Here is a 20,148-nt window from a genome sequence, read left to right as displayed (position 1 = left end):
AAGGTAAACAGAAGAGAGCGGAGCACTCGCAAAGACCTTTGTTGTCGGCGGCGATGAAGCCCAGGATGTTCTCGTGGCGCAGCATGACGGTCTGGTAGATCTCGGCCTCGCGGAACCAGGAGCGCTCCTCCCGCGACGAGAAGATCTTCACCGCCACCTCCTCGCCCCGCCACTTCCCCCGCCACACCTCGCCGAAGCGGCCCTTCCCGATGCTCTCCTGCAGGATGATGGTCCGGGCGATGGTCCTCTGCACCAGCAGGGGGAGCCCTGGAGGGGGAGGCGGGGGGGAGTAGAGGGAGGGGGATTCTCGCTGGTTAGTCAGCGTAGCACAGTGTCTTCCTTGCAACTTCTGAACCCGCCGGCCCAGGCGTATTAAGGACCAGAGGACCAGCCTTGAGGCTGGAAACGCACAGAGAGGGGGGAGGGGTGGATGTGTTCACCGTGCCTCCAGCCATCTCTCAGGCAGAGGGTGAGTGTGTAAGCTTGAGAAAATGGCCCCCTTCCATTAGAACTTCTGTTATAACAACCAAGCCAGAGATGAGGCTTTTAAGATAACTACCGCCTTGCAACAGAAGCACAGCATACTGACCTATTTCTGTCACACACACACACACACACACCAACACACAACCACAGCCAGCTCCTACCTGAGCCGGAGCCGGAGGTGGTCATGTCGTAGATGAGGTCTTTGAGGGTGGTGCCCACGGTGATGAAGGGGTGGTCTATGGAGGGGTCCTCCTCGCTGGGGACACGGTGGTGGAGCCCCAGCCGGCTGTGGCACACGTACAACACCAGCACCAGCACCAAGCACAGCACGCACACGGGCCCCGCGATGACGGCCGCCAGCGCCACCGGGCCCAGGGACAGAGGCTTCGCCGTCGGCACTGAGGGGGGAGACAAGGGGGAGGGAGAGGGGGAGAGAGAGAAGGAAGGGTTGGGAGGGAGGGAGGAAGAGAGAGAGAGAGAGCGAGGGAAGGGGTTGGGAGGAAGAGAAAGATAGAAGGGTGATAGGGGGTTATATAGTGATACACACAGACACACGCACACACAAGTTCTTTCAGGCCCTCTAACCTACGTTCCTCGTCCGACACACACACACACACACACTGTGTGACATGATTTATGACTCTATTTGAAAGGGAACTGGTGAGCTTGACCTGCCCTGTCCAATCTCTACAACTCATTTGTCTCAGTCCGTCCTGTTCTGACGCATCATTCAGACCGAGGCCTGGGTTAGGAGGACTAGACCCCACAGCACACACACACACACACATACATGCACATACACACACACACACACACACACACACACACACACAGTGTCATCCAGTGACACTGCAGCAGTATGAAAAGCTAGAGGGCTAGTTTTACACTGCAGCTAAAAGCTTGCATGCTACAGACAACTACACACACATAAACACAGAGAAACACACACACACACACACACATCATTCATCCCAGGGGGCCCAAGGATACAACTGTACTAAATCAAGTTAGGGGGAAGAAAGATTCTCACTTTGAAAAGCTGAATGAGTCACATCACAAGACTGTCAGAGAGACAACAAGTGTGTGTTCTGTGTGGGGTGTGTGTGTTCTGTGTGGGGTGTGTGTGTTCTGTGTGGGGTGTGTGTGTTCTGTGTGGGGTGTGTGTGTTCTGTGTGGGGTGTGTGTGTTCTGTGTCTTGTGTTCTATGTCATCTGTGTGTCCTGTGTGTGTCCCACGTGTATTCAACACCAGGCTCAGCAGGAACACAGGGCTGGAGGACGACTCATCGATTGTTGTGCTGTTATCTGGGCTTCTCTTAGCAAGCTGGACCAGAGCAGAGATCAACACCTATTCATGGAGCAGGAGATGAATCTCCTCTCTGCAGAGGAACACTGATCCAACTGGCTCCGGCCAGGAGACTGACAGAGAGAGGGCGGAGAGAGAGAGAGAGACTGACAGAGAGGGGAGGGGAGAGAGAGAGAGAGAGAGAGAGAGAGAGAGAGAGAGAGAGAGAGAGAGAGAGAGAGAGAGAGAGAGAGAGAGAGAGAGAGAGAGAGAGAGAGAGAGATGAATAGAGGGGGGAGAGAGAGGGTGGAGGGATGCCACTGCTTGCACCAAAAACGGAAAAACCAGGAGTCAGGATAAATGCGGCCCCCGCTAATAGGCCATCCAGCCGGAGAATGATTGTGAGTAGAGGCAGTCTCCTCTGAAAGAATTTATAGATGATGTCTCCCTCCAAGAAGAATGCGAGTTCATCTGCAGTCTCACATCTTGTAGAACTACATGTTCCTAGTTAAGAACTGCAACTACCCCTTTATCACACAGCTGTTTTAGGTGTTGTCTCCCATGTGTGTGTGTGTGTGTGTGTGTGAATGGGAGAACGGTGGAGGCAGATCGCCACACTGTTATAGACGCAGTCATAACATAGGGCTTGAGCTCAGCCTGCACATAGCCTGTTATCTGTGATCTTCCCCCTCAAGTCTCAATGTGTCCAGTGGAACCCCTCGTCCTGCCTCCCACGCCTCCATCTCTCGCTTCTGAAGGTTTGACGCACGCCGGGACATAACCAGCCCCTTGATGTCAATTGCTGCCTGCTAGCTAAGGAGAATTGGTAAATGTGAGGATGGGCACGGGCGGGGAGCGGGGGCTGGAGATCGTCTGTGTATGTGTGTGTGTGTGTGGGGAGGAAGGTATGAGGAGTGGGTCTGTGTGCAGGTGCATTCATTCTCCACATTAGGACGGACTGGAGAGCAGCCCACCAGCACATCGAAAACGACCTCCCCCCCCCCCCCCCCCCCATAGTTACGAAGAGTGTATTTTTTATAGACTGAGGTTGTGTTTAAACAAATGGTAAGCTAAGGTATTTATGACTGATCTAATCTACAGCCAGCAAAGGCACTAAGTTGGGGGAGTGGAGTCAGGATTAGGCAAGTTTACCCCTCTGCCCTGAACTTTTGTTGCCCTGAACCTTTTGGTTCCAGGGGATTGGGCTGGTGTCCTGTTCACATGGGACACTGGCCTGGGGGTTTTATTGTCTTAAACTGTCACTGACCTGTGCTGACCAATCATGGTGACGACTGTATTGATTGATTATTAACATCTGTTCCCTGTTCATATAAGGGAGACCTTTTCTTTTAATCTGGACCACTCTCTCGAACGACCTGTAGGTTACATCTGCTTGTGTTTCGCTATAACCGGTCCAGAGTACTCTGTTCATTCTTAAGTTGTACAAACTAAATAAATTGTATTGAAACCGCCATCTTGACTATTCAGATCTACACAGTGCCACTTGAATTCTTCCATTACACTACCCATCTCTCCACCTGTCTGTCTTTCCACCTGTCTGTCTGCCCATCTGTCTACCTATCTCTCCACCTGTCTGTCTGTCTACCTATCTCTCCACATGTCTGTCTCTACCTATCTCTCCACCTGTCTGTCTCTCTACCTATCTATCCACCCGTCTGTCTCTCTACCTATCTCTCCACCTGTCTGTCTCTCCACCCGTCTGTCCGTCTCACCTGGGAAGGAGCTGAGGTCGGGGTTCTTGTTGCACCAGTCCTTGTCGCAGCAGAAGACCCCCTCGTAGTCCCTGGAGGAGGAGGCGCAGATGAAGGGCCGGTCCCGCGGGATCAGCTCGTTGTCATGGACACACATGCTCTGGTGCGTGGTGGGCCGGCCCCCGGGCTTGGTGGTGAACGACACGAAGCACACGCCGCCGTCCGTGGAGCAGGAAGAGTTCGAGCAGCGCTCACAGTAGCACTGGAGGGCTGGGGGATGGAGAGAGGAGCGATGGGAGGGGTGGAGAATGGAGGGAAGGTAGGGAGGGGGGAGAGAGTACGGGTGACAAAGTGAGAGAGAGTATGAGAGAAAGGAAGTAGGACAGGTGGCAAGATGAAAGGAATAAAGAGAGAGAAACGGAGGGGAGGAAAGAGAGAGAACATAGATTAGATTTCCGGAAGAAGAAAAAACACGCTTGGGTGAGAAACTTTGAAGAAACCAAAAGCATTATCAGTGATCGTTCACCACAAAGACAACCGCCCAGGCAAGATAACAGGAGACAGTCAGTCTAACAACGCCTGTGATCGCTAAACCAACCGATTCACTTCCTGTACACAAGTCTGGCTTCCTGCTGTTCCCCTCAATAGCCAGAGAGCACTCAGAATACAGATGTGATAGGAGGCAGAATCAAAACAAGCCATGCACACGCACACACCACCTGTCTACTGTCAGCAAGATGACGTGTTATGAGCACTTCATATCGACGGTGTAACACAGTGCTGTGTACTGTAGTGGCGGGTGTGTGTTGCAGTGTTGTGTAAGCCAGTTCATAGAGAGCCGTGGGACTCAAACACAGCAAGGACGGCTGAACCTGGTCGACATCTCACACACACACTCGGACACGAGTTCGCGCGCACACACTTGCACACCCAGTTGAATTATTCACTCAGACAGTCCAGAATACAGAGCCACGAGCCCCCCTCAGACGTGGTCTCCTTTCATCTCTCTCCTATGTCTGTGTCTGTCTGTGATTGTCTGTCTGTCTGTCTTGTCAGGGCGTGTCTGCCTGTCTGTGGGCTTGTGCGTCTGTCCGTCCATCAGTCTGTGCGACTTGACTTGAGCCTTGAAGAGAAGAGCACGGAAGGAACAGGCAGTCTAGACCTTGCCCTCTGATACGGTATCCTCAAAAGAGGAAGACATTCGACGCCCCTCCCTCCCTCCCGCCCGCCCGCCCTCACTCACCACACGGCAGACAGCAGTACAGTCAGTGGCATGCATGCCTTAGCTGTCTAGACAGACGCCATACCTCCACACAGACACAATAAAAAAACATCCGGAATATTCTTTCTTTGTTTGCGTGTGTGCCGCTTTTGTACAAGGGGGGTGGGGGAATTTGGAGACACGTTTGAACTGAACCACACTACTCTTGGAGTGTCCATGACTGGGGCCTGTCTCGAAAGTGTTCCCTTCCCTCCTCCCCTCACAGGGACACTACCGAACCCTCCTGGGTGGGAGCCTGGCTGGAGCCTCTCAGCCGTCTCCCTGTTAGGAAGGCAGGCAGACGGACCTCAAGTTGGAAGGCACAGCTGGTAGGGTGTGGCACGCAAACAAACGACTATACACACACACGCCTACACACACACACAGGTTTGGGCTTGCAGTCGCAGTCTAATTGAGGGCATGACTCACCAGCTGGCATGAGAACATGAATCAGAGTAGAAGAAGAGGCACGCCGACACACACACACACACACACACACACACACTTGAAGCTGTTGACTACATAAACAGCAGTCTGACACAGTCTGAGTCGAACTGGACTTTCCAGTCTGTCTGTGTCTGTGAGGAAGTGTGAATTCTGAGTCTGGTGGCTCTGTGTGTGTGTGTCTGTGCAAGTGTGTATATGGGGGGGGGTCAATCCACTGCCAAAGTCAATTGTTATGAAGCACTACAGCCTGTTGCTGAAGGACTAGCTCGTTCTACCAATGTGGACACCTGTCTCTAGTGTGTGTGTGGGTGTGCATCTCACAGATCCACATTACATTACTTCTGATAAGTTCCTCCCCTGCACTCTGTGTCGGATCCTGCCGTGATGCTATCTGGCCGTGAGGCCGCTCTCACCAGTAGCCGATGTCGCGCTTTATGATTTATGATTATGAAGGGGAGTCAGGTGGCTGAGCGGTGAGGGAATCGGGCTAGTAATCCAAAGGTTGCCAGTTCGATTCCCGGTCATGCCAACTGACGTTGTGTCCTTGGGCAAGGCACTTCACCCTACTTGCCTCGGGGGAATGTCCCTGTACTTACTGTAAGTCGCTCTGGATAAGAGCGTCTGCTAAATGACTAAATGTAAATGATTGGATGCCGTTTTTGGTGCACTGTACCGTGATCCAGACGTCATTGTTACACACTGTAGATGAGGACGTGAGGTGTTATTATCGCTCTGTGTTGTTACTGTGATCGTTTACCGCGCATTCATCAGCCAGCTCAGCGAGATGCTATTGTTGCTGTGTACTTAAGCAGTCGAGATTGTATCGTTGCACTGTAGTGTTGTAGCATGATTAGCCATGCCTAGTAGCTGAGATGTGATTACTGAAAGCTAGACTACTCTTCGACCACCAGTAGAACTATGCACATCTGATCCTTGATCTTCTACTGAGCGTTCTACAGTTCATGCACTAATTGAACGTCACCTTCGATAAAAGCTAAATGTGTAAAACTGACAAAAACGTTGAACGCAAGGTAATACATTTGGCAAAGGCATTCACGTTTGCGAGCCCCCAAACGCAGGAAAGCTGTTGGAGCCCAGCTAGAAACACACACACACATATTTCCTTTCAAAGGGGAGTGTGGCAGTGGATGGGGTGGAGATCACAGGGTATTGATCAGCAGCCAAATCACTGCTAAAACACCAGCACTGTAGCTCAGGGAGGGAGGGGGAGCCCCACCAGCCAGCCCCCTCTAATCTGAGAGCGAGCACCATTTGTTAGTCGTCGTGAAATGGGGAGGAAGAATCTCATTCATGTCCACTTCATCTTCTCTCGTAGTGCCAGCCCCAGTGCAGCCAAACCTCCTGAAATGGAATTAGCCTTGGTCCTAAACTGAGTGGAGGATCCACAGGGAGAAAACTGAATTCAATTTCTCCCTGGGCAAGCGTAGGAGTTGCACACGGACACACACACACACACACACACTAGAGGGGAGGCTGTGATGAATGAAAACATGGCCGTTTGTCGCTTATCGAATTCCAGTTGACTTTGGAGTTGCGAGGCTTGAATGACAAGCTCTTCCTTCCTCCGCTACATAAGCCGTGCATGTAATGGGCCCGCTACGTACAAGCTTAAAATTGTGTTGATATGAACAAGCCCATGGACCTGCTCCAAAGTGGCCCATTACTGCTCCCACTGTTACACAACTGCACCCCGGAGGACTCACAGGCAGAGAGAAGGAGCTAGGGACAGGGAGAGAGAGAGAGAGAGAGAGAGAGAGAGAGAGAGAGAGAGAGAGAGAGAGAGAGAGGGGTAGGAGAGAGCACAGAAAGAGAGCGGTGAGGAAAGAGAGAGGGAGAGGCAGAGACCGAGGGGTAAAGGGAAAAGAGAGAGAGACACACAGGAGGGCGAGAGCCAGAAAGGCAGGGAGAGAAGCCTTTGCGCGTGGCTGAGCTGTACTCCATAAAGCAAGCAGCCCAGTACTCGATTCACCTCACTCCACTTCCCAGCACCACTCTCCTCTCTTCCAGCAAGGTCCTCCAGCCATTGTGCTGTCTGCCTCTTCACTCTCTGCCCCTCCATCATGACAGCGTCCTTGCTGTGAGCGCACAGTGTGTGTGTTGCCTCACAGGCTTCAATGGGAGGGGTTAGCAAGACATGTGGAGTGGAGTGGAGAGGGGGGCGGGGGGAGTGCCGGGGGTAAAACCTTAGAAGACAGGAAGGAGGGAGGTCACTAAATCACATGTTTGTGTGTCTCAGTTTTGTCTCTCTGGAGAGAGTTAGGGGAGGGACCCTCCCAGAATCCTTCAGTGAATGGCTTCTCCAGAGAATGAGGGGTGGAGAGACACAAAGAGACAGAGGAAGAGAGACCCGAGGCAAAAGGAGCGTATCACCACCATCTCCACCATCAGCCCCAACATCAGCTCCAATCACAACCACGCAACAGAAGAACAAAAGCCCAGCCGAGCTGTTCGTTGGCAGTTAAAGGGATAAACCATCTTCTCTCCTCCCCCTCGCTTCATTCCTTTTGCTTGTCCTCTCCTCTCCCTGCACCCATGCCCCTCCCTCCCACCCCCCTCCCTCCCTCTCACCCCCCTCCCTACCACCCCCCCCCCACCCCCCCGGATCGAACAATGAAGGGAGTGTGAGGCAGAGAAAACAGGCACAGAGAACAAACGGGTGAAGCCACAAAAGCAGACAGAAGTCGGTACTGTACCTCTGGCGCGGGCCATGAAATCCACTCGGTGTAATCTGCACGGGGGGGGGGCGCCCAACGGATGCGTTCGGGCTCCTATTATCTGGACCCGCGGCCAGGGTTTCATCCCCCCCGCCCCCCTCTGATTGGCTGAACGCATTACTCCGAGGCTGCGTTATGCAGATGAGATGCAAAGGCTCTCCCCTGGGGGCCTCGGAGGAGCTACACCCCCCCCGTTAGCTCCATCATGGAAGCGGCGGATCTCAGTTTAATCCAATGGAGAGCAGGAGGGAACCTTCTAAGATATTGAAGAGGACTTTCAGGATTTGGGCAGATATTTACCTAAATAAATGTAACAACAGCCAGATGGACGGTTAGACAGCACACACGCCCTAACCCTGCCTCCTCTCTCCACACACACGCACACACACACACACACTAACCCTGCTCCCTCTCCACACACCCTAACCCTACAACTTCCACCACCCTTAGTGGACCTACCAGTGTCCCACCCACCACCTACCGCGCGGTGCGCTTGTTTGAAGATATCCCATCTCACTCGGCTGCCCTGCCCTTCGTATCAGGGACACCCTGTACCAGCCCAGTCATGTCACCATTGCTTCCACTATCTCTCACATTAAGGGCTCAGAGCGCGCAGGAGAAAGAGAGAGGGGGAGGGTTCGTCAAGCAGGAATGGTAGCGTAAGGAAGGAGGAGGAATCGTGTCTGGTTTTCCAAGCAGAACAGACCATGCGTGCCTCTTCCCCTGGCCTTTTACACTTGACGACAAGCAAAAAAAAAGAAAAGAAACAAAAGCTGCACTAGCCATGTCACGGTTCCATGGAAAGGGGAAGTTCTCATGTGAAGCCCTTTTCCTTGGTATCAATGTGTCTTATAGATGGGTTCCATTAAAGTTCCCTAAACTCCCTAATCAGAATTAGAATTTGGTTTATTCGCCATGTAGGTTTACACAAACGCGGAACTTACTGTGGCAGGAAGGTTAATTTATTTAAGTTTGACACATTTCTGTCAACCTTTATCTGATATATTGACCTTTGAACCCTTGCCAGGGGTCACCTTTATTTCACCCTATATTTCAGTGATTAAGAGAGCCACAGGGCCTCCGTGTCCTCTTACCGCTCTCTCTGGTGGCATGCCCACAGTAAGCATGCCCTGGGTAAATAACCATGCTGGCCTTGGGCCGGCATCCAGCCTGCATACTGGCACACACACACACACACACACACACACACACACACACACACACACACACACACACACAGAAGGCTGGCTGGCTACACACTGAGCTGTGTGACTGACTGGCTGGTTGATATCCCATAATTCCTCCATCTGCATGTTAATGAGGACAGGAAGATTCTCCTTGGACTATTAGAACGAGGTTGTGCGTGTCCAGTCAGAGAGATTGATACTGACACAAGGTAGAGCAGGCTGACTCGGACAGGAAATGGCGAGGGCAAACCCTGCTAAGCCGTCTTGAAACAGATTATTTGAAGCGAAAATCTAAGTTGAAGTTGCTGCTGACACAAAGCAGGACTGAGACGGGAATCAAAAGTCATGATCGTAGGTTGCGAAGAAAAGTCGAGTGTGAATACACGGATACTGGGATGAATGACAGAAAAATCCCTAAAAAAACTCTAAAACGTCTACAGCACAGCCTTAATATTTATTCAGTCATAATCTAGAAACCCTGGTTTGTACTCCCTTAAAAAAGGGTATGAATGAACTCCTTCTAAAAAAAAAGGTAAGAGTTAGGCTAACTTATCCAAGGAGGTAAGAACCTAACCTCCGTCGGGGGTGAGCCTCATCGCTCACATCTCAGAGAATCAGAAACTAAACAGCAGCCCCACAAAGGCCTCCATTCAGGCTCCCGACCCTCCAGCAATCGCACAACTGACATTTCTGAGGGCTGTATAATCTAGAGCCATTCATGTCCAGTAATGCCTTCAATTAACTCAATTCAATGGTGCCCAATCAGATTACCACTGAATAAGCCATTATTTTAACAGTGTTAGGGAGGAGAGGGAAAGCCCGGGGTCATGGTTTCCAGTGTTTGCGTCTGCAAAAAGGAGGGCCCCGTGAGACGATTCAAATGAAAAGGATGGAGAATGTTTAATCTAATAACTCCTCCGCACAGGGAAAAATAACGATCTGATGGGGGGGGGGGGAAGAAACGTCAAGACAATGGGCTTCGATTTTTTTTTACATTTGTATCAATGCCAATTGGATTTCACATCTTCTGAAACCTGTGGCTCTAACCTCGGATAGGGTAAGCACATTTTGAATTCAACAGCAGAGACGGAGGGATGGAAGGAGGGGAGAAGTAGCTCGTCCTTGTTCCACCCGATCTTAATCTCCGTACACACTATAAAGGGCACTTTGTTGAGTCTTTCAAGCAAACATTGCTTCTGTTTTAATCTCAACGTGATCTGATAATATTCTGGAACCGAAAAGTTGGCCTGGAAGAGAAATTCACAGAATTTAAGATGGTTAACTACCAATCTTCCTACAGGAGGCTATCCTCCAGTCTGGTTTCCTAAACATCCATACGTTTCTCAGTGCTAGATCTGATAGCCTCCCTGCTCCCATATGACCAAGTTACCTCACATACAATCGATTTACCTTCCTTACTTGAAACACAGCTTCTCAAAACTCACTACAAGGCCAACGTACAGCTTAGGCCTAACAAATTATACATCCATACGCAAGTAAAAACACACACTAACAATTTACAGAGGTCGCAGGTTAACATACATCTTCCACCATCCGCAACAGAAAGTCACTTACTCACGGCCATGTGTGTTGGACGACACACACGAGAACTCGAGGTACGTTTTTCAAATGGTAAGTGGCATATTTGGGTGACAGACTCCAGTTAAGAGTCGTCATGTGGCCTATTTTCCTCTCAGCACTGGAGAGGAGAAAATGGTCCGATTCAACAACACAAAAACTGTATAACTTCAGCAGCAGGGGGCGGGAAAAAAGGCTCATCGATTGACATAAATGATTTCTCTAGCACAACTTCTTTCAGACCATTTTTAAAAACAGTAATAAGGAAAACACAACCAGCTGGACTGCAATGTTCCTTTTCGCTTCGGTCTCTGTGCACATCAGTCCCAAAGTGTCATTTCTAATGATTGGAAGCTCACAACTAACATAGCATATTCTGTTTCTTCAGACTTGGCTGAAGACCTTGGGTTAAGATAAGTGTGCGTGTGTGTGTGTGTGTTGTGAAGAACAGCACCCAGCTTCCGAAGTTAGCATTCAACACTTTCCCTGCAGCACCCAATGTGTGCAACCAAAGCCAATTATCTCCCAGGTTCCACCTCACCTGCCTGCCTCCTGCAGCAGCTTCTCTCCTGCGTAGACAGATTGTTGGCCCTTTTTGCCTTTATTTATTGATAGTTGGAGAGAGACAGGGAAACAAGGAGAGAGGCAGAGAGAGCGAGAGAGAGAGAGAGACTGAGGGGGAGACATGCAGGAAAGGGTCCAGGCCAGATTCTAACCCAGGTCCCTGCGTTAAGGCCTTTTACCCAGCGAGGTCTCCCCCTTCCTTACCCAACCTCACAATCCCTCCCCAGGCTCAATTCTGATCTGTGTTGCCCAGAAGCAGAGACTGTATTCAGGGCTGTGAGCCATCTGAGCTGCCCCTAACTACCCCCCCTGGTGCCTTCAGCTCCACTCACTAACACGGTCCACACGAGGCCACATGAGAACGAAGAGGTTGAATATGATGGGTGGCGGGGTGGGGTGATGGGGTGTGTAGTCCTGTGGGTCTGCGATCGATGCCGCACCCCCCTTCCCCCCACACACACACACACACACTCACTCACCCCCCTCCTTTTACCTTCTGGAACGGAATAGGAATTAATTACTTGTCGTCTCCTGGCAACCGCAATCCATGCACCCTTACTGGTTGGCCGTGTATCATGGTTGTGAAACATGACTGTGAGGCTCGGCCACGAGACCGCGAGCGCGTACGTACACATCCGGCGCACACGGCAAATACCGACACACACACGTGCAAAAAGTGTACACAAAATCTCAAACCAGGCTTTTCTCTCACACACACACACACACACACAATTCCTGCCAGCCCCATGTCCCCCTGCCCCCACCCAATCTCCTAAATCGGTCCCTCTTGTAAGTGTGTGTGTGTGTGTGTGTATGTGTGTGTTTGCCCTTTTTCAGCCGACAGATGAGCCTCCCACAATTATTTCCATAGGTCCCGGCCTGCCCTCCCTCCCTCCCCCCCGTCTAGCCCTTTGTCCACACCAGATGTGGGGAGGGACAGAGGGAGGGCTGTGCACCAGCACCACCCCCGCACGGTTCCCCTCAGCCCCCAAAAACCTCCCGCACCCACTAGCCCCAGCTTCCGCCAAATCTCAGAGCGTCAAAAATGGGAAAGCTCGTGAAGGAGAACGACCTCCGTCAAGTTGCTCTCGGTCAGAGCGAACTGTCTCTAGTGCTACCAGCGTTGCGTCTATACATGATTTAGTCTTTGCTCCTTATTTTTTATGGGTTTGACGATGGAACGCAAAAATAACAGAGCGAGAGAGAGGGAGAGAGAGAGAGAGCGAGCACTGGAGGATGGTTCTGACTGCAGCACAGTTTTCCTGAGATGGGCGAGGCGGGGCGGGTGGGGTGGGGATATTCAGTGAACATGGCGTCTTATGAATATGGATCAGGTTGATTTAGGAGAAAGCGTTTTGGGGCGGGTGGCAGCTGTACACGGGAGGCCCTCCGTCTCCCAGCGACACGGAGAGCACCGTCCCCCCTCCCCTCCTCACCTCGCCCCTCACTGGCCGAGTCAGACTCCCAGGTACAGGACGGGCTGTTACCTGTGGACGCTTGTGCAATCCAAAACGAGAGGGAGAAAGTGGTCTACAGGGAGGAAAGAGAGAGACGGGCTGTGCTCAAGGTAGAACCAATGACGTAGTCGTGATAATCACAGAGAGAGAAACGAATACACCGGAAATCATCCGAGCTGGCCTTCTGTGAAGTAGCCACAGGAGGGAAGGATCCAACATTCAAAAAGGTCTTTCGGTGCTGCTGATGTTGTTTTCTCTGAAATTTGTAATCCACCGGTGTACGATTTCATTCACTACTAAACTGTGTGAAATCGCATTCGGGTACCTGCGTCCAATCAAACGCTATTGTTGCTATTGTTATCTGGGGGCCATCGTCAAAACGGCATGACTATTGCAAATGATCAGAAGGAACAAACCCTGATAACGCAAACGCAAACAGAATCGCAAAGCAGTCCTTGGGACGTGACCGGGGAAGACCAAGGGAAGGAACGACTGAAGGAGGATGAGGAGGAGAGGGTTCGAAAGTCGCAGTCTCGAAGGGAGAGAGGAAGGACCCGAGCAAAGAAGATAGAAAACATTAGGACAGCAGGAATCCAGAGACAGCAGTAAGAGTCACTTACAGCGAAGCACATGCCTGGCCTAAAGCTCAACTAAGTGCATGGTTTTGTGCTTCTCTTTCCCTCCCTCTCCTCTCCCTCTTCTCTCTCTGTGTGCCTGTGGCATTACTAATTGCTGCTGTGTCAGGGCAGAGAGCACATGACGGAGTGTTCTTTCTAAACAGCCTGCCACGCCAGAGCTGGGGCGAGCAGAAGAGCAGGCACACAGAAGGGAACGCCGCACTCGTAAACCTGCCTTCCCCCCCCCGCCGGAGAATGACCAAGGAGGGAAGGAGGGAGAGCAGCTTGTTGGGGCTCTTTGTTTGAAGCAGCTAGCACATGGACAACCTGCCTGCCATTCTGTCTGTCTGTCTGTCCGTCCTCCATACACACGCACACCCACACCTCGCGAGTAAAAAAGCAAGCAGTTACTGTTCAGTCACCGAATCAGCCAAATGGCTTTTTGTCACATACTGCGCGCACACACACGCGCGCACGTCTCACTGGCGGTTACTGAGGGGAAGATGAGAGAGTGTCAAAAGAAAAAAGCCAGGTAGAGAGATTGATAAAAAGGAGAGACGGGGAAGAGAGTTGAACAATGCCTCAAGCACCCAGCGCCATTTGTCAGAAGATGTTTTTCTATCTACATACAAACTTATTAAAAACATTTTTTCAACTATTTCAAACTCAATGCCCCTGGGTCGCTGAAGAAAGAGTAACAATCCCAGCTGAGATAATTGTATTGCTCAGTTCCATTCCTAGGAACAGGACCATAACTCATACTGTAATCTTTTGTTAGGATAGTCCACACAAAACCCTCTGCTCAAAGAGTAATCAGTAACACCAGGATAACCCTTCCACACCAAGAAGCTGAAGTGGCCTGCGTTTGAACCGGTCACACTAAACCTACAGTGCTGTAGTATTTTATTTGGTGGATTAAATAGTGATTAAACAGTGGTTTAATCCACCACACTGCCTTCACTGGGAAGTGAACACAGGCCCACGTCTCACAACATTGAAGAAAAAAAAGAAGAAGCTATTTGTGCCACAGTGACTTCAACTTTACAGGGAGACCTACAGCACCATTTTGTTGACCACATCTGCTGAGGTTATCAGGTTGTTGAGGTCGGCCACTGCGTGTATACGAGCTGCCTTAGGATCCGTTTACAACTTTTCCCACAACCCTTCCTGGTGACAGTCTGGTGGAGAAGGGCCGAGCGGCTGGCTGCTCGGGGCTGCTGTGGACGGGCAGACACGCAGCTCATTCCTGTGTGACAGGCAGCCGTTCTGTAGGCCAGAAGCATGTGGACTATAATTGGAGGACTAACCGGAGATTAGAAGCGAAGGAGAAGGCTGCTGGTTTTCTGCCCTTGCGAAAAAGGCACTTAAACATACGTGACTGAGATCTGTAATGTTTTTGATGTTTAAATGGATTACGACATAAAAGTGATGCTGTGGTTCGATGGTTGCCTGTGGCCACGTTTGTCTTGCGAAGGTCAGGGGAGAAAATATGTGTCACTCCTGAAAGCAGATTCAACGGAGAGGCCTTTCACGTTTCCCAAAATTTCCAAAAATGGGACGCCAGGGTTCAAGGCTGTAACAAGTGTTACAGCTGAAAACGACCAACCTTGGACATTATAACTATTGATCATAACCAACCTCGGTTATGAAAATGGTAGTCAAGAATCGAGATCCCTCTCCGTCCTTTTCTCGTACCCACAAGCGCATACTCCATTTTAATTACTTTTTCACAGCTCTCGACTGCTTGAAAAAAAGATACAATCAAAAGTTCAAATTTTGGAAGGCCATGAAAAGAGATAGAAAACAGAGAGAGAGGAGAGAGAGAGAAAAAAGAGCGAGCGGGGCCGTTTGAATGCATCAGTGCCCCTGAATCCAATCACAACTGGCACAAACACAACTTCTCAAATTAGTTGTGCTTCCTTAAGCCAGGACAACAGGCGGTTCAGGGTCACTCACATGCCTGGGATTCCTGTGTCCAAAACACAAAGTTACTGTATCAGAGAATACTAAACAGATATGCTCACAGCAGAACAAGTCTGTGGCCAGAATGTTCATAGTCCTCAGATGGTTATCCAAAAGCTATAAGGAGAAACTATTTCAAGAGCATTGTTAACAGCTTTCAGAAGTACTCAATATGGGGGGGGGGGGTCGTTTTTTTTTTTTTTTTACTTCAGTCTTGATAGAAGGATCTGCAGGTGAATCTTCCTGTGAATAGAATTTTGACTGTAGCCCATCTCAAAATAACAAAACATATTTCTGTTGGCTAGATCGTGTGACTGGCTGGGGGGGCCCTCTCCATATGGCTGGGCCGTTTCAGAGCCTTGTTGCAGGCGAAGAACGGGAGGAACAGGAAGAGGCGAAGAACTGGTGAGGCTGTGCGGTACAGGCCAGGGCTTTCTTCACCACACCTGACCCACAGACACAAGATGGTGAACCTAGCACTTATCTGTTCTCCCTCCATCTCTCTCTCTGTTCCACCTCACCTCACCCCCCCCCCCCCCCCCGGCCAGGAGTTACGTTCATCCTGCCCTGATGTTTGAATGCTAAGGAGGAGGCATCAGGCCCAGCGATAACTGAGGACGGGGCCGGTTCGTGACTTCTGATGCGGCCTGGGTTTATTGTATTTGCTGACAAGGCGCTCCAGAGATGTCGGCGGGGCTAAGCTCCATCCTTTATATCCCCCAGCCAGAGAGAACTTGTTTACTCTGGGGTCTGCGGGGAGTGGTGACGCCTATTAGGAGATAGGCTGCGCTGGCGGGATTCTGACTAATGTGGTGCGCCACTGCCAGCTTTAGCCGCAACAAGAATGTGTGTGTATATAGACATGCACATGTATTGCTGTGTACGAGTTGACTTTTTGCTGTGTGTGTGTGTGTGTGTGTGTGTGTGTGTGTGTGTGTGTGTGTGTGTGTGTGTGTGTGTGTGTAATTATACACCCTACTCCTGTTATGGAGAATACTCAGCAGGACGGGCGGGACACAATGCTTCACTTTCACAGCTAAAGCACAAAAACATCCCCGTAGCGACATTGTACTCAAACACAACCAACTGCATCCGTTATTAACGTTATTAACATTTTCCTCTTTAGACATACCATAATTGTGCCAAACACCTTAATTATTGGAGAAACGTAAACAACTCTGACGTATAAATAATGATTTAAAAATTATGCCTACGAACTCAAATAATGAATTTACCCTCAGGAAAGTATCACGCATGCCATGTTCGTCACAGACACACACACATACAGTATATATTGTAGCATACTAGTATTTCAGTGTGTATGTTCCTTAATGGATGTTGAGTGTGTTCGTCTCCACGCAGCGTGTGGCCAACCCCAGGAAGGGACCCGATGTGAGATGGTAATCCAGTTTGCTAAGGTCAAGGGGGCCACGCAGGGGCCAGGCAGTAGCTGTCTCTCCAGATAAGATGAAATAGCCACTGCCGTCACAACCACCCAGTCCACATGTGGAGGCGTTGCCACGGCAAAGACACAGTCTCGGGGTAAGAAGGTTGATGGATGAAGTGTACAGTCAAATGCTATTGTATGGACAGAAGAGCCGGATGGATTCCTGAGCATAGCTGCGGCATCCTTGCTGATGAATATGGTCCCCTAGTATACGGTATGGTATCAATGATCAATTGTCCACAAACCTTTAAATGTTTAGTTTTTTTTGTATCCATTCAAATTGGTTATAAATCAGGTGTGATCAATTTCTGACACATTGTTCCTAATAACCAAATCATACAACACAATACACCTCTAGGAGGTGGGTGAGAGATTTTGTAGGCTAAAAACACATCCCAATCCATTTACTCAGATAGGATCTGTTTCTGGGTACCCGTTTGATCTGACTTGGACATCTTGTGCATTATTAATCTTACTGGTGACAGTTTAGGGTGGGGATGCCTTACATGATCGCCTACCGAAAACAAAAAACTGAAATACCACACCGACGCTGAACACTGAGCTTGTTACTAGAGTAAAAATACGCGGGTCCTGCAGCGCCTTCAATACCAGTAAGTGGTGCGAGATTAACTCGCGCACCAAGGTTATTGATTTAATTGCACTCCGATGCAAACGACCCAGTTTGTTTCACCCCTCACCAAACCCCAAGCATGGTAATCGTTGTTTATGAAGAAAAAACTCATTCCCTTCCCGCGACTGGACGTCTCAAATTCGTTTTAATAGCGTTATTTGAGGACAGGGTCTGTATAAACAAATGGGTCTGATTATATAGCATCAGAAGGTGCATTTACGTCACCAGATGCAAGGTTCTATAAATTCGATCCCGTCATTCCAGCCTCCCATCCCACACAAAGGAATGTCACACAAAGGAACACCGATAGATGCTAAAAACCAGAAACATTTATCAACGGTTCAACAAAACACAACATTGACTGTAGAAGCATGCAGCCTGAATAACAAATTAACTACACAAAGCATACGTATTGTTAAGTAAAGATGCAAAATAAGCATGGCTCTCAAAGGGTCGTTATAAACATTGGCATAGGAGATATTGGGAAGAGTAACATCTCTGTCAAGGACTTTATGAGCAAGAATATCGGTGAAAAAGCATACAAATATCAGTGGTACAAATCTTACGGGGTATTTCAGCAATGTCTTTATCAGCAAAAGGCAGATTCTCTCACTGACGTTAAATATACAGCAAGTCTCATCCGTCCCACTCGACAGAATGGGAATCAAATAATAGCTCGTTACAAAGAGTCAAAACAATATTGATATTACACACTTAATGCATTCTCTCTAGATTTTTTTTTCAATGACTGGTTACCACGAGTAACCTTTGAGCCACAAATTAGCCTTGATAACTAGCTGGCAAGCTAGATAGTCTAAAACTGGAACAGCACAGACTGCAGTCTGTGCTGTTCCAGTTCCATGGCGCTTTAAGTGGCAATCAGGTTAAATTTGTTATTACTCTGTTATTTTAACAGACAGGCAGAACCAAAACAGGAACAACATGTTGTCACAACCCCCTCAAGGAAAGTGCTCTGTTACAGGTCTCTATTCGGTGTTTTTTTTCACAGCGTGAGCTGAATTCCAGTGTAAATGTCCTATTGTTGAATGTTTCTGTGCACTTAAACTGATCCGGACATAATAAAGCATAACGATACGTTAGTTAAGCAAATCAATTGCTAGCTACGTGCTAAATAAAGCCAGATGTCTCCTTCAACATGTTATCGACATGTACATAGATGCGGTATATGAAAGTAGCTAAACCTATCTTCTCTCGAATTATTTACTGTAACGGTCTTGAGTTGAATCGACAACATTGGATAGACGTTTTGCAGTTTCGTATCCGTTATAAAGCACATGGTCGGCGCCCTGGGTCGGTGTCCGGTTAATCAAATTATTGATCAAGGACAAGGATAGAAGACAAACAACGTTTCGCTATGCCAACTTTATAATTGCTCGACTGAGAAATACTAATCTGTCAATCGGACCTCTTCTGTAGAGCAGGTGTGGAGTGACTTGGTCCGAGTACGTCCCGCTTCGATTCCAAGCAAAAGCCATTGCCCCTTTAACTACGACTGAGTTCGATTGTTTTAGTTTGTACTTGCACTTTCACTCATCTCTTTGCAAACAATCTCTTACAATAAAAAAAACTTCCATTGATAGCACGACTCGCTCTGACCTGCGCCATCTTTGAGAGAGAGAGAGGAGACTTCAGGCCGACGCTAACTGTAACAAAGAGCATCAACGGTAGTCCCTACAATATATTTATGTGCCTAGGTCCATTGACAACTATTCGGATGACATCCATTACACTTACCACCATTTTCTTGAATCCTAGTCCCGAAGAAGATGACTATCAAAAAGAGACTGCACGGTACAGCACCCATCGTGGCAACAGACTTACTCCAGACTGCCAGTTCGCTAACTTATTGCTCGCTACTAGTGCGTGGAACAGGAGAAACACGCGTTCGATTGGCTGAGAGCTTCACCACACCCCGCCCAGGCCGAGCGAGCTCTCTCGTACGGTCGTAAACAATCGTCACCGATCTCAGCGAATGCAGTTTTCTCAGTTCTGCAATTCTGTTTTCCAAGTGAAACTTTTCTAAACGAAGAAGTTTAGGTTGATGTGTCAATATTGCTCTCACGAGCTAAATAGTTTATTGTTTAATAAATGAATCACTGGAAATAGGCCTACATTATATTATGACAAAAGGAGCATGCATGGATGCATATTAGGCTACTCTCCTCACTAATTGTTTTCCCTTATTGTCTATTAGGGTATAGGAATCAATGTGTCAATAAAGAGATCCTCACGATTTCTTAAAGAATCCAATACTAATGCACAGGAATAAGCAATAAAATGCTCAGAAAACGCAACAACAAACACGTATGTGCCATTGAAACATACACATGCTGCTGCAGGCCTACTGTATATAGCCACATATATTATCTACACAGCCTATATTCCATAAGCGTAATAGCCCCCCCCCCCCCTACACACACACACACACAGACACACACTCAGACACACACCTCCCCTTCAGCCTGCCTGCGCCCCAGGAGGGGACAAAGCCTCTGACCTCCCTTCTCGTCCCTGGGGACTCTGACAGAGATTGATGACGGCCCATTGTTTGATCCGCCTCTAAGCACTGTATGGCCATGCATACTCAGTTTGCACTCGACTCCACTACCTCCAGCACCAGCACACTCCCCTCCCCATCTGCTTCACACAGTAACCCCAGAAGAAGACAGGCTGCTTGAATCCAGGTGGTCATGGCAGGAGAGGTGCACGGTCATTCTGTCGTCAGTTTGTCAGTCAGACAGACAGACAGACAGACAGAC

The 20,148-nt window shown here is 49.2% G+C and overlaps 1 protein-coding gene across 2 annotated transcripts in view; it reads right to left on the bottom strand.

Moving 5' to 3' along the window:
• The window catches only part of tgfbr1b (transforming growth factor, beta receptor 1 b), a 29,473-nt gene extending 10,230 nt beyond the window's left edge, over window positions 1-19,243 (bottom strand). For both annotated transcript variants that reach the window (XM_062479082.1, XM_062479083.1), the window contains exons 1-4: window positions 19,124-19,243; window positions 3,504-3,752; window positions 648-884; window positions 37-267 (exon numbers count right to left, since the gene is read on the bottom strand). In XM_062479082.1, the coding sequence (XP_062335066.1) occupies window positions 37-267; window positions 648-884; window positions 3,504-3,752; window positions 19,124-19,193 (787 nt within the window). In that variant the 5' untranslated portion in view covers window positions 19,194-19,243. The remainder of the gene's footprint in view (window positions 1-36; window positions 268-647; window positions 885-3,503; window positions 3,753-19,123) is intronic.
• Window positions 19,244-20,148: the final 905 nt, after the last annotated feature.

Source organism: Osmerus eperlanus, chromosome 15 (genome assembly GCF_963692335.1).
Source record: "Osmerus eperlanus chromosome 15, fOsmEpe2.1, whole genome shotgun sequence".
Lineage (NCBI taxonomy): Eukaryota > Metazoa > Chordata > Actinopteri > Osmeriformes > Osmeridae > Osmerus > Osmerus eperlanus.
Note: the sequence above shows the minus strand (reverse complement) of the source record. Positions and strands in the feature narration are given on the sequence as shown.